The 16,168-nt window shown below is 40.1% G+C and overlaps 1 protein-coding gene across 1 annotated transcript in view; it reads left to right on the top strand.

Annotated features, from left to right (window-relative positions):
- The window catches only part of LOC150077403 (uncharacterized), a 36,671-nt gene extending 23,541 nt beyond the window's left edge, over window positions 1-13,130 (top strand). Inside the window, exons 5-7 of the mRNA XM_090385887.1 lie at window positions 1,021-1,157; window positions 2,391-2,446; window positions 12,981-13,130. Of these exons, the coding sequence (XP_090242013.1) occupies window positions 1,021-1,157; window positions 2,391-2,446; window positions 12,981-13,130 (343 nt within the window). The remainder of the gene's footprint in view (window positions 1-1,020; window positions 1,158-2,390; window positions 2,447-12,980) is intronic.
- The last annotated feature ends 3,038 nt before the right edge of the window (window positions 13,131-16,168 follow it).

Genomic DNA, 16,168 nt, shown 5'->3' with positions numbered 1-16,168 from the left:
ACTGTTGAACTGTATTCTGATCGGGATTCCAAAAAATAATATCTGCATTAAATTTTCGACAAGTTATTTTTTAATAATTCCGATTAGATGCTGCACAATAGTACGGATTTCCTGATTTTGATAGTATATAACAGAGCTATGGCGCTCAATGCATTCTACGTTGATATCAATATTTGTAGAAGAATAAGAGAAATCTGCCTCAATATGATACGTAGAACATTTCCGTATGATACTCTTCAGAAATTAAAACGAATAAAAGATTAACGCAAAATGATTACAGTTAAAAAATCAATTGAACACAATTCAAAAATTAACTAAAATTCAAAACACAATTTTAAAAAAATAATTGTTGTTGTTGTTATTTGGTTTTTCGGAGCATTAGCAACTAAGGCCATATTGCTCCGGGGATATGCGGTGGTCATTCCCTGACCTCTCTGCATCCTCCGTATTTGGTGGTCACAGACTCGAATCCCGGTCTAATCCAAAATATTAATTAAAAAATCAATTAAAGTTAAACGTAAATTTTGAAAAACGATTTTCTTTGGTACTCAATCCCATTGGCAAACCAAAAGTTTTTTGAATTTTAGTTAATTTTTGAACTGTGTTCAATTGATTTTTGAACTGTAGTCATTTTGCGTTAATGTTTTATTCGTTTTAATTTCTGGAGAGTATCATACGGAAGTGTTCTACGTAACATATTGAGGTAATTTCTCTTATTCTTCTGCAAATAGGATTTCCGAATTGTATATTATGATCCTCTGCTTGCTGTTGTTTCCCAGATTCATGCTTAAAAATTGCTACTCGAATCGTTAATGCACTTAAAGTACCTATCACATGGATTACTTTAGTCGAAAAAAAAAAGTGAGGGTATATAAGCAAATCCGTGCCTGTGCATCTTTTAGCACAGACAAAGGTTCATGTTTTGAAAGGGTTTTCTTTTACATTTTATAGTTTAATGCAAGACAAAAAAAATACAATAAAATATATTCTAATAACATGTTTGTGTTCCTATTATTCTAGATTTACGAAATACATCATTCCCGCACCAAAGATTATCGTTACTCCTCTTTCGGGTAGACGTATTAAAGTAAGCGGAAAAATTATTGACTTCGACTTTAGCTGGGGATCCAGTCAACATACAGTTAACCTTTTTGTAGGTAAGTCTGTAAGACTAATTCTTATTCTAATATTAAATTCATTCTGAATTCATCTCATATCAGTTTGGATTAAACAGAAATTACGTGGGAACATTTAATTTATATACTGTAATTCCAGTTAATATGAAATTGAAAAACTGGTGTTACTTTAGAGCACGTTTGCATGCGATATAGCTTTCAACCTTATAGTTGCACAAGAATGTGCGCCGCACAAGAATGTGCGGCCCGCGAGCTTTAATTGTATTTTCGAAAAAAGTTTACTTATTTTATGCCTTTTGCGACGCCTTTTTTGAAAAATATATTTGTATATGTAATACATCATAGAATTTGTCGAATTGTGAATTGTTTTATCATCTCTGTATTGTTCAAATTGAGATAGAATTTGAAATTGTGCGCGAACCGGAGCGAGCCAACGGGCGCTTTTATAACGGTATAATTTGCGATTATAAACTAACCGCGCGAAACTACGGTAACACACAACCGGTGATGACGACAACGGCTTTGCTGCGGTGGTGGAGTAATAGGAGAGGACTGCTGACCGGCCGCAGTTCCAATCTGTTTTCTCTGACGGTCATCCCGCAGTTAGTTTTTTTGCGTTATCTTCGGTTATTATCTTGGTGCCAGTAGCGATAAAAATAATATTTACGCCCTTTTAAAAATGAATAAAAAACGAAAAATTCAACAAGAGCATCGTGTCTTCAATGAAGAGTGGAACACAAAATATTTTTTTGCTAACATAAATAACGAGCCTATTCGTCTCATCTGCCGGGAGAGTGTCTCAGTGTTGAAAGAGTACAATATTAAAAGATATTTCACTACTAAACATTCCGACTTGGATATTACTGCGTTATCTCTTTAGACATACAAATTTGAACCCAAGACCTAAGGCCTTGATGTTCATACATCAAAGTTATTTCTGAAAGAATATCAGCGATCACCTCACTGAGACCCTCTTGAATAGCACAGTTAGCATAATCACCGGCTTCCTCACACTGGGTGAAAAACACCTGAGTTCTAATCTCATCAATGACGCGAGGAATTTTTATAGGTCTTTTTCACAACACGAGGAACTTTTATGGGTCTCACGTGAGGATAGCATAATTTTTGGGTCCCGGAAAGGCAGATTTTTCGTTTAGCAAACAGCAAATCGACCACAGAACACACGTTATTTACAGACATATATATATATTTTTTTCTGGTTGGTTTAAGCAAATATATTTGCATTTATTTTAGCGGAAGATCAAGAAATAGATCTCGTATTTGGAGTAGATTTCCTTCTGCAGACAAAGGTGAGATAAATGCATAATTCATTTCTATTTAGTAGTAAAGGTTAAGAATTTTTCAGTAACCGCATCTATCTCGTACGTGCTCTTTAATGAGCCCTCTACATAGCAGAATAGCTTGGTGCTTCATCGTTCATCACCATTTTCGCAAGAGTCCAGTTTCATTCCGTAACAAGACCCGAACGGAGTTGTGTGTCCACTTCTATGATAACATAAATTTCTAAAGGGCTTTCCAGACAAGACTGATTTATTGTTTTCTTTTCTTTGAGAGATGTGGATTTTTTTTCATCCAGAAAACTAACAAAGGGGAGGACACGCAGTGAGGAGACGTGAGAGACATTCAAGGGCGACATTGGTTCTAAATATAGGTAGCCTACTTGTAGGAGACTTTGATAAAAATTATACAAAAGCCTATAAAATGAAACGCTTTTACTTGTTAATTGCTGTGTTACGGTGAGTCACTTTACGTTTCTACACTGAAAATATTCTTTTTACATTATTAATATCAGGAGCGTGAAATGGCATTTGGGGGACTTTAGTGCCTGGTTGGTTTTGGGATACCCCTTTCTTTTCTTATAACTGTGTTATACCATTTGAGAAACACTTTGAGGCACCACGCATCCAGCGCCAAGCATCTTTCTCCTCCCCCGTTTTCACGGCGTCGCTTAATTAATGTGAATTGTTGGAGTCAGTGCATAGTAGACGTCCCTGCATTTCGGAGAGATCCTCATATCAAGAAGGAGCTCCAGAACAGTTTCATAAATATTTGCTCTGATCAGTATTTCTGGAAGAAGCTTGAATTTTTCACTTTCCACTAGTTATGTTGTGTTATTTGCAGGTAAGCGCCAAGGAAACTGAAGACTAAGTTTCTCTAAGTCATGACTTTAGTCTTCAGACGTCCCTACGGACGTCTTCAGACACATAGTGGAGTCAATGCTAAGGCGAATAGTCTAACACGGTATTAAGTAGGTGGTCATAATTCATTGATCACCGAGTATAAGTGTGACGGTTGTGCAGTTCTAGACAGTAAACTGCTATCAGTGACAGGCAGTTGTATCGAATAATGGTTTTAATTCAAAATTCATTCGTCAATATTTCAAAATTATGACCAGCCCTTGTATAAAGACAATGATCAGGGTGTCGGGCTGTTGTTGTTCTTGTAGTAGAAGGGATTTAGGGGCATCAGCGACTAAGGCCATATTGCTCCGTATCTACTGTCTGTAAATTGCGAGTGTACTGGCGCCTCCGTAGCCAGGTGGGCAGGAGCAGCTGTGCGCAGCACACGCTTCTTGATTAGACCGGAGTTCGAGCCCGTTACCACCAAATACGGAGGATGCGGAAAGGTCGGGGAATGACCACCGCATATCCCCGGAGCAATATGGCCTTAGTTGCTAATGCTCCTAAAAACCAAATAACAACAACAACAGCGTGTGTACGGAGGTAGATTTTCTGTTGTGGATGAAAAACCCTGGTTTCCGGGAGGAAAAAAAAAACATGCACCTCGCCTGAGATTAACTAACTCAGCCACGTTTAGAAAAACGCCCATAAAATTTCCCCATGTTATCGATGGGACTCAAACTTAAGGGTGTCAGGTACCTTCAGCACCAACTGGGAAAACTAAAATCTTAGTACCCGGGTATGTAGTATACAAATGTAGTAGCATCAAGTATACAAATTTAAGTGTCCGAATGAGAGGGCAATATGTGGTTCCATGTTTTTCGGCAATAGCAACCATTAACCAGTGGTGGAAGAAGCAGAAAGGCATAGTAGTGCCACTTAATTGTATCTGGGATATTAAAAAATTGTAGAAATTGGAGTAAACAATCATTTTACCTTTATTAATTATAATTACGAATGCATTGAAATACTGTACATTATGGTGAATGCATTAATCCACCCGAGTGGAGGAGAGGAGATTAGACATGTAGATATGTATAGCAGCTTATGTAGGTGGCACCAGAACGTTAGTTCAACTCAGCCGTGTTACACTGTATTGTTAGAAGACTCTGTAAAACTGCCAGAAATGTGCGCTATTATATTTGTGCAGTATAAGTGTTTTTGGTTGTATAGGTGTGTCTGGCCACTTTGTCACCAGGAAGGCGATCACCGAGAACGTCTGTCCAGTGCCCATCTACGCCACGAGGAGGTGGGTCACAACTAAGCGTGAATCGTGGTGGACCCCGAAATATTCCATACAGAATGCCCAAAGCGAGTTTGGGGTCATTCATAAAAAAAAAAAAAAAAAAAAACAACCTTCCTCAGTCACTGGTAGAGTGAAAGACCTGTGGATGCCAGCAGTACCATACCAAGGAACACCAAATATAGGCACCAGCAAAATACCGTCTCTAGCATAAGGCCATCAAAAATGAAACAAAAATAAATAAATAAAGATTTTAAAAAATCTGATGCATGATTTAGTTGAGAAAATTTGGAGCGCATGGAGTTGATCTGAGGGGATATGAGGGCAGAGATATAGAATGGGAATGTGCGGAATGAATACGTGTGCATTGTCGAGTTCTCCAACGAAAACGAAAAAGAAATAAGACTGGCATCAAATAGGTACTATGCAGTGGCGTAGCTACCATGTAGGCAGGCAAAGCAATTGCCTCCGGGCCCTTTAGGGGCCCGGCGTCTTTCGCTGTCTCCTGTTTTTGCAATTTTCATTAATTAAGTAGGCGCCCGAACATGTTCTTTGCCTCCGAGCCCGAATAAGGGATGCTACGCTAGTGATTCTATGTGTCACAAGATACCACTAGCTACGCTAGTGTATCTTGTGACAATTGCTAGTGTTTCGGGCATAGTACCAAAACGTGCAGACAGGATGTGCAGTCATTCCAGTTGTAGTAATGAGCTGGTTCTGATAAACGCGCAACGTTCACGAGTAGCAACGGAGGGAATCAGGATTACATGTAATATGGAACGAATTGATATAGTTTGCATTCAAGAATCTGAGAAGCAGTGATATTCAATAGAGATTTAGTTGCGATACTGTTGGATCCCTATGTACCTACTGTCGAAACGTATTTTGCATCATCTTGTTTAAATTGTATTTACACTAGTGTGCAAAACTTAAGTACCAGTCAGGTTTTCACCTGTAGCTTCTCATAGAAGTGGCCTGGATATGGGAAAATCATACCAAAGGAACCTCTTGAGGTACAGAAATGATGAAGGAAACACCGACACAACAACAGAAACAAAACGGTACAGATGGACTTTATTCAAAAATGGCAACATAGCACTGGCTGCCATGATACAAATGCATCATTGTCAAAGATGGAACAAAGGGAAGAGGTGGTCCTCAGTAGGAGATATGGCCACCCCTATGGTCGATGCAGGCTTTTCACCGCCTGTCCATACTTAGAACAATGTTGTTGATAAGTTCGTGCGGTAACATCGTCCATTCCTATGTCAGCGCCATCTTCAGCTGGTGAACATTTTCTAGTGGGTGTGGACGTGCCGCTAGGCGTCTCTCCAGAGCGTCCCATATGTGTTCGATGGGATTTAGATCGGTGAACGGATAGGTCAGTCCATACGAACAATGTCCTCACTTTCCAAAAGCACATCAACAGCTGCAGTGTGATGGGGTGTGGCATTATCATCCATAAACAAGAACTCGGGGCCAATGGCACCTCCGAACAGACGCACACGGGGAAGGATTACCTCAGTACAGTAGCGTGCACCGGTTACAGTACTGTCTTCCAGTATCTGGAGTTGTGTACGCTCATCCAAGATAACGGCTCCCCAGACGAGAACACCTCGACCGCCATATCGATCCCTTTCGGTGATGTTTGCTGGGTGATACCGTGTGGTAACCTCTCGGCAGATTAGCTGACGTCCAGAATCGCTTCTGAGACTGAATCTACTCTCATCAGTAAAGAGTACCTTACCCCATTGCGCTGCTGTCCAGTCCTTGTGTTCGATGCAACACTGTAAACGGTGTCTTCAATAGGCAGGTGTTAAAGAGACACAGCGTACTGGCCGTTGGGTAAACAGTCTACCTTTGTGGAGTCGCCTGGCCACAGTAAACCGCGATATCCTACGTCCTGCCAGCTGGTTTGCAATACATCCCGCTGTCTGGTGTCGGTCTCTCTTGGCCTGTAGAAGTATATAGCGGTCATCATTGGGCGTTATATTTCGTGGACGACCACAACTGGTCCTTCGAACAGCTGTACCTGTCGTTCTGAAGGCCGACCACGCACGTGAGACGATGTTATGGGCGATACCGAACTCTGCAGCCACACTCCTCGCACTTCGAGCTTCCCAATTATTCGACCCCGGGTAAAGTAATCCAGATGTTGTCTACTGGCCATTTCGTTGTCTGTAGCACTGTATGAAACCAATCGAACGTCAGTAACAGTTGTGCTCAACATTCGGTAATTTGTACATAGCTGCTGAACTGCTGCTTTTATCTGTTTATGTAAGCCCGATTCATCACGATTCAAATTTTTGCATGTGCACCAGCTTTCTATTGAATGGCCACAATTATGCAAATCGCCACAGGCTGTTTCGTTTGATTTTGTGGTTGTAACCTTTAGAAATAGTGTTGGTCCTTAAGTTTTGCACACCAGTGTACTATCAGTGCAAGGCAGAAATAGATCCATTCTTGAGGCACTTGAATGCATAGCGTCCATTCTGGTTAACGAAATCACCTGAGGAAGGGGATCACATCAGTTCGTTGCAAGACATTTCCTTGTACGACAGTTCAGTGCATAACAATTCGTTATATATGAGAAATTTGGTGAGTGATATTTCCCTGCACGTGACAATTTGGTTAATGATATTTCCCTGTATGTGAAAATTCAATGTATATCAATTTGGTGAAAGACAATTGGTGGTTACGACAATTCGGAATAAAAAGGTAAATTCTTTGGGAGAATTTGGTGTACGGCAAAGCAAGACGGAAAATGCAAACCTTTAATATGCCCTACTGTAAATGAGTTTAGCGATCACGAACCGTTCTTGATATTTTATGTTTTTGATGGCGCTTTCCATCCACCTTTGTTTTTAAATGCACGTTCTACTTTTTTTCAGATTTCATTTAAAAATATTGTGACGATAGGTTAAAGATTGGGATACAAGAGACCCCTGTTCGCACTTCACTTTCACTTCTGTAACTTGCATTTTTTAGGAAATATACATGGGGGAGGGTTATTACAGAGACCAAAAGTAGAGATCATTATTGTGCCAGCTGGGTAATGCACATCTTCTGACATTCGGTTTTCAACTGCGCTTTTGTTTTTAATGAAAGAAGTTAGTGATAGGCTAGTAAGCTGGATGAAAATTAGTTTCTTATGGCTTCAAATCCTCAATTCGTATTACGAAAACAGCGTATGGATTTAACAAATTTCACAGTGATAATCTTCATTTCTTTTCCTTTCACCTGGTTTCTGCGACCGTAATTTTCGTAATTTCCTTTTAGCTTTCCAACACTCTATCTAGTCATACTCTTGGAAAAGCATAGAACTCCACTGAGTCCTATGCTTTTTTTCCCTAAATTTCTACATTCCTTCTTTCTAAGTCGCCAAAATTTATCTTGTTTCCTAAACCTTTTTCTTCTCGATTTTGTTAATTTCTTATCTCTGTGTTATACATTGAATTGTGGCGCATGTACCAAATTGTTATAGCCATCAATTGTCTTTCATCAAATTATCGCATACACCGAACTGTCATGCACCGAATTGTTGTATACAGCGAATTGTGATGCACCGAACCGTCATACAACGAATTGTCTTGCAACGTATTGATGTGCAACCCCGAGGAAGAGCATTAGATGAGTTAATTTCCGCTCGAAAACGTTTCGTATACAAAATTTGCCCTGATACACCCTGACGTAGCCGAGTTGTCAGGTGCGAGAGTGCACGCGCTCTTTGAGTGGACCGAGATTCAAGCCCGTGGCTTTTAAATACGATTAATGTTTGTATTGATGATTTATTATAAATTCCACTGACCTGGTGGTCGTGCCGGAGTATAAACAAGAACATTTTTGACACTGATTGGAAATCCATCACTGATCTGACAATCGACAACTCGCTCGATGCAAGACTGGTGAATGACTGGGCGTTAAAAGCTGACTGACTGAGTAACTGGTGATCACAGGGTGATATTCTTCCATTTCAGTACCTTATGTCCGGCAGAGCCGAGACCGATGCAGTTGAGGCGTTTTCCAATAAAATATGCTGATTGGGAACGCTTTACTAGTGCTGTCCAAGAGAGATTTAGTATCAGGCCTGATGAGGAAATATCAGCGATGTCGAGGAGGAGGTAATAATGGCTCTGCAGAAGTGTGCATACAATGCATTTATGAAACTGGGCAATTTCATGGACTTCCGGTGAAGTGGGGGATCGCCAAAATTAAGTCCACTTCGGCGTCAGGTGCATAAAGTGAGAAAGAGTTTCCAGTTTAACAAATGCCTAGGTAATGATTTGCAACACTGACAGTGGTAAAGAATGAAAAGGACCGGGGGCAATTTTGCAGGCAGATATGAAGTCTTCTGAGCAGTGTAGATGGTCTGCAAGAGTAGCTCATGTTGTCTTGTCAATGATATACAGGAATTTTTCTAGCAGGGATTGGTTTGATTTTTTTTTTTTTTTTTTTTTAAGGAGCATTAGCAACTAAGGCCATATTGCTCCGGGATATGCGGTGGTCATTCCCTGACCTTTCGGCATCCTCCGTATTTGGTGGTGACGGGCTCGAACCCCGGTCTAATCAAGAAGCGTGTGCTACGCACTGCTGCTACTTCCCACTTGGCTACGGAGGCGCTCTAGCAGGAATAAGGAGGTGATTATCACCTTGTATAAGGCAACGGTCAGGCCACACCTTGAGTACTGTATACAGGTCTGGAGGCCTCATTTTAGGAAGAATGTAGAGCTGCTGGAGCGAGTGCAGAGAAGGGCAACAAGATTAGTGAATGGAACAAATGGTTGCTCTTACGAAGAAAGGCTTAAGTTTTGCAAATTTCAGTGTCTGGCGACTAGGCACCACCGTGGTGATCTGATAGAGGTGTATAAAGTCTTGAATGGTTTTAGCATGCTCAATGCCGATGGGATTCTTCCTCTTGCTCAGAATAATCACCTGAGAGAGCATAAATTCAAATTGAGGAAAGACATGTAGGATAGATGTGCGGAAATTTCCCTTTAGCCAGCGTGTGGTTGATTGCTGGAAAAATCTTCCATCTGTTGTTGAAGTTGATAGCTTAAATAGATTGAAGGCAGAACTAGACAAACATTTGGAGTGAGTGGATAGGTGAAATGAGAAGGGGGTGTGTTTTTTTTGGGTGATGCTATATAAGCTTGCTTTCTTGCATCATGTGCCTGTGCTAATGCTGACACGCAACTGAAGAATATTACTGGCTTTGTGTACGTTACGTGCACAAAATTGCAAAGCTCGAGGAAGATATTGGTAAAAACCACGAGGAATCGGAATCCACGAGGAACTATTTACAAGCTTTGCACAGGAAAATTTAAATCACCGGCTGGAGATGTTATATATTTTGTCGGGGTAGGCTCGAGTGAGAGTCTAAATTGGAAGGATAGCATGAATAGCATCTGAATGTCCTCAGGAATTCTAATGAATTCTTCAGGATATTTGAAATGTGAATCGTAAGCAGTTCCATTTAAAGGCTCTGAACGAAAATTGAGAAAAAAACTTTTCCCCACTGGGCGTGACACATCTCATTAAGAAGAGACCCAACATCGGACTTGACCATCCTGTCTTGGACTCCCAGTTGTGACCTCCCCACTATTTATTATCATGGACTGCTAGACCAGCCTTCAGTCTGGATGCGACACAGACTCACCGAATAGAGTCCCAATGACAACACCTGGACTAGACCTTCCAAAACATGACCCATCCACCATAGCAGCACTCACGCCACTGGCGCCTCCACTCTGATTTCCACCAAGCTGTCGGCTCCTACTGACTGGCCGTACCTACCCTGCACTTGCGTGTTATCTCCCTTTTTTTTGCGTGGGGTGATTTTTCATCCCCCGTCACCACACTCTTCCCTCTGGTGAGGCATTGGCCATGCCACACTGTCTGCAGGGGCCATCTTCCCTGTCGGCCCCTTCCTTCTGTTTCCAACCCTCCAGTTCTCTTCCTCCCTCCTTACTTTTCTTTTACACAACGTGTTTTTTTTTCATCCCCACAGGTCTAAATCTAAATAGTACTGTATATCAAAATTATTGCCCGACCTATTAGGCCCTAGAACAAGTTATCAGCGAACAACCCTACGCTCTGTTAAAATTGCAACCGTTGTTCGAGAAACAGCGATCATCTCGTTCTCAAATCTGGTCCTAGCCACTGAAATCCCAGTAAAGTAGGTGGCAGGACCCGCAAGAGTACTCCAGCATCAGTGGTACACCCAGTCAGCCTCCCCGTAGCACGGTGTGGCACGTGCCACACCGTGCTACGGGGAGGCTGACCGAACCCCTAGTGTACAGTCTGGCCCCACTAGGGGTTTGGCTGCTAATAGACCGAAGAACAAAGGGCACAACACAATATACTGCACATGACCCCACATACCTTCAAACCTCTGGCCCGATACAATGTACACCCGCGGAGATGGGAGAAATCCCAGGAGCCGAGGAGAAATCCCAGAAATCCCACCAACACACCTTACACCTACAGATTCAAAAATAAATCGATGGATATGTAATATAAAATATACCAGTTTGTTTATATCAAATTTTAATTATTACTTATTTATTGTACTAATCACAAAAATACAGTTAGTAATACAACAAAATTAATTATTACTTAAATTACCATAACTGGCTAGTACTTATCGACAGATTCCTGCTAAAGCAATGCTGTCCTCGCTGCAGGCGATCGACAATGACCTCCAAGAAGTGGTAAACAACAAACAATACAGAAAGGGAATCATATCTAGAATAAAAATTTTAGAACCGCGCTTGTCTTCCAATAGCGACACCCGTTTTTTTTTTTTTTTTTGTGATGATCACGACACCCGTGACCACCACAGATGTTAAACGTCGCCTGCACATGTGACCCCCCCCCCCCCCCCGATCCACCATGCTTGTCCAGCTGGCCACTCGGCCACTTAAATGATGTCACATTGCTAATTGCGCCTTACAGCCTTAGTCGCTAATGCGCCAATAAAACCCAAGCAACAACATTGCTAATTTGTGGTTACGATTAATGTAATGATTTAATTATTTGTGTATTCCTTCACATACATGTATGGATGTACAGTATATTATGTAGCACTGTATGTATTTCTTATGTGTACCTCTTGTCTGTTTGCATGGGTGCCGACAGCATGGTCAAAATCCACCTTTGGATTTCGAAGTAATACACAATTTTTGATATTTTCATTCATTTATTGAAACATAAGATATTGCACGGATTCGAAAATTTGGTGAACAAAAATTTATTCCCACACACCACCTTGCAAAATATCTTGCCGGCGCCCATGTCTGTATGGATGTGGATGTCAATATATATCGTAAACCCCTGGCACCACCATGCCGTGACGGGATTAATTGTATGAGGTTCATACTGCAATTAAAGATTCTATTCTTCAATGAAGGCCTGGTGGAACTGATGAGAAAGAGCATTCCTTTCCCTTTTTATTATTTTTTTTTATGAGAGCTCGAATACGCCAATTGAATACATTATTTATTGATTTTTAATGTAAAAAAACCTTAATGTATCCTCGAAATATGCAGGAACGTCCTGTTACAGGACGTTCCTGCATATTTCTCTCTTCACACTATGTAATTTGAATTAGAATACAAGGCAATAATTAATTGTTTTGTATTAGAATTCCGAGGCTGCCCTCATTGCAAGCGATCGACAGTGACCTCCAAGAAGCGGTAAACAACAAACAATACAGAAATGAAACAAACAGACTGCTGTTACACACAGCAATGAAAACTTGGATATTCAACCCCTCCCGAACTATTCCTTTGTTGGTCTAACTCAGAGGTTCCCAAACTTTCTCGGTTCGTGGCGCCCTTAGTATCCCAGTAATTTTTTCACTGCACCCCTAGGCCAAAAGAAATACCTAACACAGTGGTTTTCGACCTTTTAATATATACCTATATAATAAATTTTATTCTTTATATAGAGGTACTAAATAAAGATCAATTATAGACCACAAAATTAAAAAGATACGGTACAATGGATGCCATACACCTTTTTATAATGAAATAAATATACAAATTTAAAAATAATAACTTTAAGTAACTTAAATCCAAATCACACGGCACCCCAAGAATCTGTTGCGGCACCCCGGTTGAAAACCACTGAATAAAACCAACTTTATGTGGTGTATAAAATTAGTCACAATAAAGCATTAAGTTGCATATAGCTAAAATTAGAGTATTCTCATGTGCTAAATTGCTGAAAGCAATATTAATTCGGTTAATCGTTTTAACTAATTCTAGCATTAATTCAAAATATGTTATTAATTTCCATTGTACACTATACTTGTATATACAAATAGTTTGTAGCTGAAATGGATTTAATCATAATCTTACAGTTTTACTTTTAAAAGAACTTTAATTTGTTTTATTGCAGAGCTCTCTAAATTTTGAGGATTCATCCATGTATTTTGGTGGAATTAATGGAGAACGAATACCATTTTTGAATGTACATGACATAAGAAGCCTTATAAGAAAGTCTTCTCGTCAAAGAATTGAACATGACCCATCACTTGTTTTGCTTTGATATTTTTGTGCAGTATTGAAAGATAAACTAGAATTTTTACGTGAACCGAAATGGATATTTATGGATGGAAATTAGTTTGACTTCATTTTTAATTAGTTAAAATTTTTTTACTTTAGTTTCACTGCTTAGCATATCTGTCTAATGTCGGGCTAAGTTTGATATCTGTTGATATTAAAAATTGTAATCCAATAGTTTGTTATTTACCATTTTCATTAAATTCTTACTGCCTCTCTTATTAGTTTCATGTTTGTTTCGATGATTAATGAATAAAAGATTAATGAGTGATAAACATTGCGTAATATCATATTGTTAAGTTTATCATATTGTTAATGCTACCTTTTAATTCTGTTTTCATGTTATGTGAGATAGCACGTAAAATTCATTTAGTATTTTATCAACCAACTAGACATAGCACAAGATCACACTGCATATTTATATGCCTGTCAATTCACTCAGAGTATATTGTATTGTTTACGTAGTCATAATACCACATGCGCAGGCGTCCGTAGCCAGGTGGAAAGGCGCAGCAGTGCGTAACACACGCTTCTTGACTAGACCGGAGTTCGAGCCCGTGACCACCAAATACGGAGGCTGCGGAAAGGTCAGGGAATGATCACCGCATATCCCGGAGCAATATTGCCTTTTTGCTAATGCTCCTAAAAACCAAATAACAAACAAACAAACCACATGCATCGCAGTAGACTACAGTGTTGCCAAATGTGCACTAATCGCTCCAAAATATTCAATAAAAAGAAAAGCACGAAAAGTTTTAAAAACTAGAGCAGAGGTCCTCAAACTTTCTCGGTTCACGGCGCCCTTAGTGTCTCAGTAATTTTTATACAACGCCCTTAGGCCAAAAGAAATACCGAACAGTTCCGTTTATTAAGTAGTTAGGCCCAAACAACTTAATGAGTGATGTTGAAACTGTGAACTACCTTGAGCTAGTAATTCGCCCGGTGTCCGATAGATGTCCAGTATCGCTGTGTTTCCCTCGAAATTTTAAAATATTCAGCGGCGAACCAGAGCGCCGCGGCGCACAGTTCGGGAACCGCTGAACTAGTGTAATTTAATTGTTCTGAATGCTCGTGCCTTCCCCTCATTGAAGTATTAGGTAATATGAATGGGGCTATTAGGTAAAATCAAAATGGTGACCTATGTGTCGAGTACTCCCTTAAGTGTTTATTGCGCAGCCAACTTTAGAAGTTCATGCGAAAATTGGGAGAATGGTAATAATTAAAATAATTAATGAACAGGTTCCCTCAGAATTAGCTTGATAAGGTTACGTGGTGTACCAATTAACCTTGTGAAGCTAAGGTTGCCAAAAGTACATCCTAATGTAATGATATCGAGATGCAAAAAAAAAAAAAATACCCATCTTTTATGTGCATACTCTATTACTTTCTATTGGCTCCTATTGGTGTTGTTGTTGTTGTTATTTGGTTTTTAGGAGCATTAGCAACTAAGGCCATATTGCTCCGGGATATGCGGTGGTCATTCCCTGACCTTTCCGCATCCTCCGTATTTGGTGGTGACGGGTTCGAACCCCGGTCTAATCAAGAAGCGTGTGCTACGCACTGCTGCTCCATCCCACCTGGCTACGGAGGCGCCTCCTGTTGGTGTCAAAAGACCTAAAACCCGGAATTCCTCAAGAACTGTTTTGTTTTTTTTAAATAGAAGGGGTATGGAATACTGTGTCCTAAACCAAGCATGAAGCACCACTGATATTGGACAGCCAATATTAGTGGGGGGGGGGATGCTTCATTGTTGGTTTAGAGACTAATTAATAGTTATTGATCTCAAGGCATTGTCAAAAGTTTCGACCCTCTCCTGTTCGTAGAAACCATCTTCAGTTATTCCTCTTTTTTGGAGGGGGGGGCTTCATTGTTGGTTTAGTGGAACCAACTGGAATCAGGGGTATAATAATTGCCATCAAGTTGCCGTGGAATATATGGCGCCTCCGTAGCCAGGTGGGCAGGAGCAGCAGTGCGTAGCACACGCTTCTTGATTAGATCGGGGTTCGAGCCCGTGACCACCAAATACGTAGGATGCGGAACGGTCAGGGAATGACCACCGCATATCCCCGGAGCAATATGGCCTTTGTTGTTAATGCTCCTAAAAACCAAATAACAACAACAGCCCGTGGGATATCTTACAGCGGAGGGCGTCTCTCCAAACATCCCTTTGGACATTTTAGGTAGGCAATCTAGGAAATTTTTCACTTAATTAAACTGTTAGTTGAGGCCAACTATATCACCTTTCGAGACAAGGTGTAGAAACAAATTTTTGGATTACAATGGGTTTGAGCCTGAGCGGCTTAATGTCAGAGATCTATCTCTCAACGATTGAGCATATACATTTGACACCTTTTCGACCCCGTATCACATACTATGGGAGGTATTTAGACGACGTTCTAGTTATTACTGATAGTAGTACTATCCAAGACATTTTACATTCGTTTAATAATATTCATTCTAGACTCAAATTTACATTGGAAAGGGAGGATACGGATACAAAGTCATTAAACTTTCTAAATTTCACGCTTACTCGGGACTCGAATAAGATCCAATTTTGCATCTATCGAAAACCTACAAACACAGGTATGCTTCTACATTATAATAGCTATCACCCGTTCACCTACAAAAGATCGATTATCTTTAATCAATTTCTAAATGCCTATAAATATTCAACGACAGAATCTGCTTCGGGCTCAGAAATACAAATATTAACTAGCAGATTCTTAAACAGGGGTTATCACAATAAACCGAATTATGGTACCGGCTAAGGATAGAATACAAAATACTACACCAACCAACAATAGTAATATCAAAAAATACTTTATTTCTGTCCCATATGTTGAACAGTGGCACAAACATCTTAATAAATTCACAAAAGTCTAGTGTGCGAGTGAGCAATCCACAAGTTCCAGTCAATATCTGGAAAGTTAAAATATTCCATTATAACGCATTCTGATTTACCGGCCCACTCTATTTCTCTGACCATTTTTCGTTGTACTCATCATTAGGCCTATAATCTCAATC

This window comes from Mastigoproctus giganteus, chromosome 12, assembly GCF_048544385.1.
Source record: "Mastigoproctus giganteus isolate SK-2022 chromosome 12, ASM4854438v1, whole genome shotgun sequence".
In the NCBI taxonomy this organism is placed as follows: Eukaryota; Metazoa; Arthropoda; class Arachnida; order Uropygi; family Thelyphonidae; genus Mastigoproctus; species Mastigoproctus giganteus.
The sequence above is the reverse complement of the archived record's forward strand: the minus strand, read 5'-3'. Positions and strand labels throughout refer to the sequence as shown.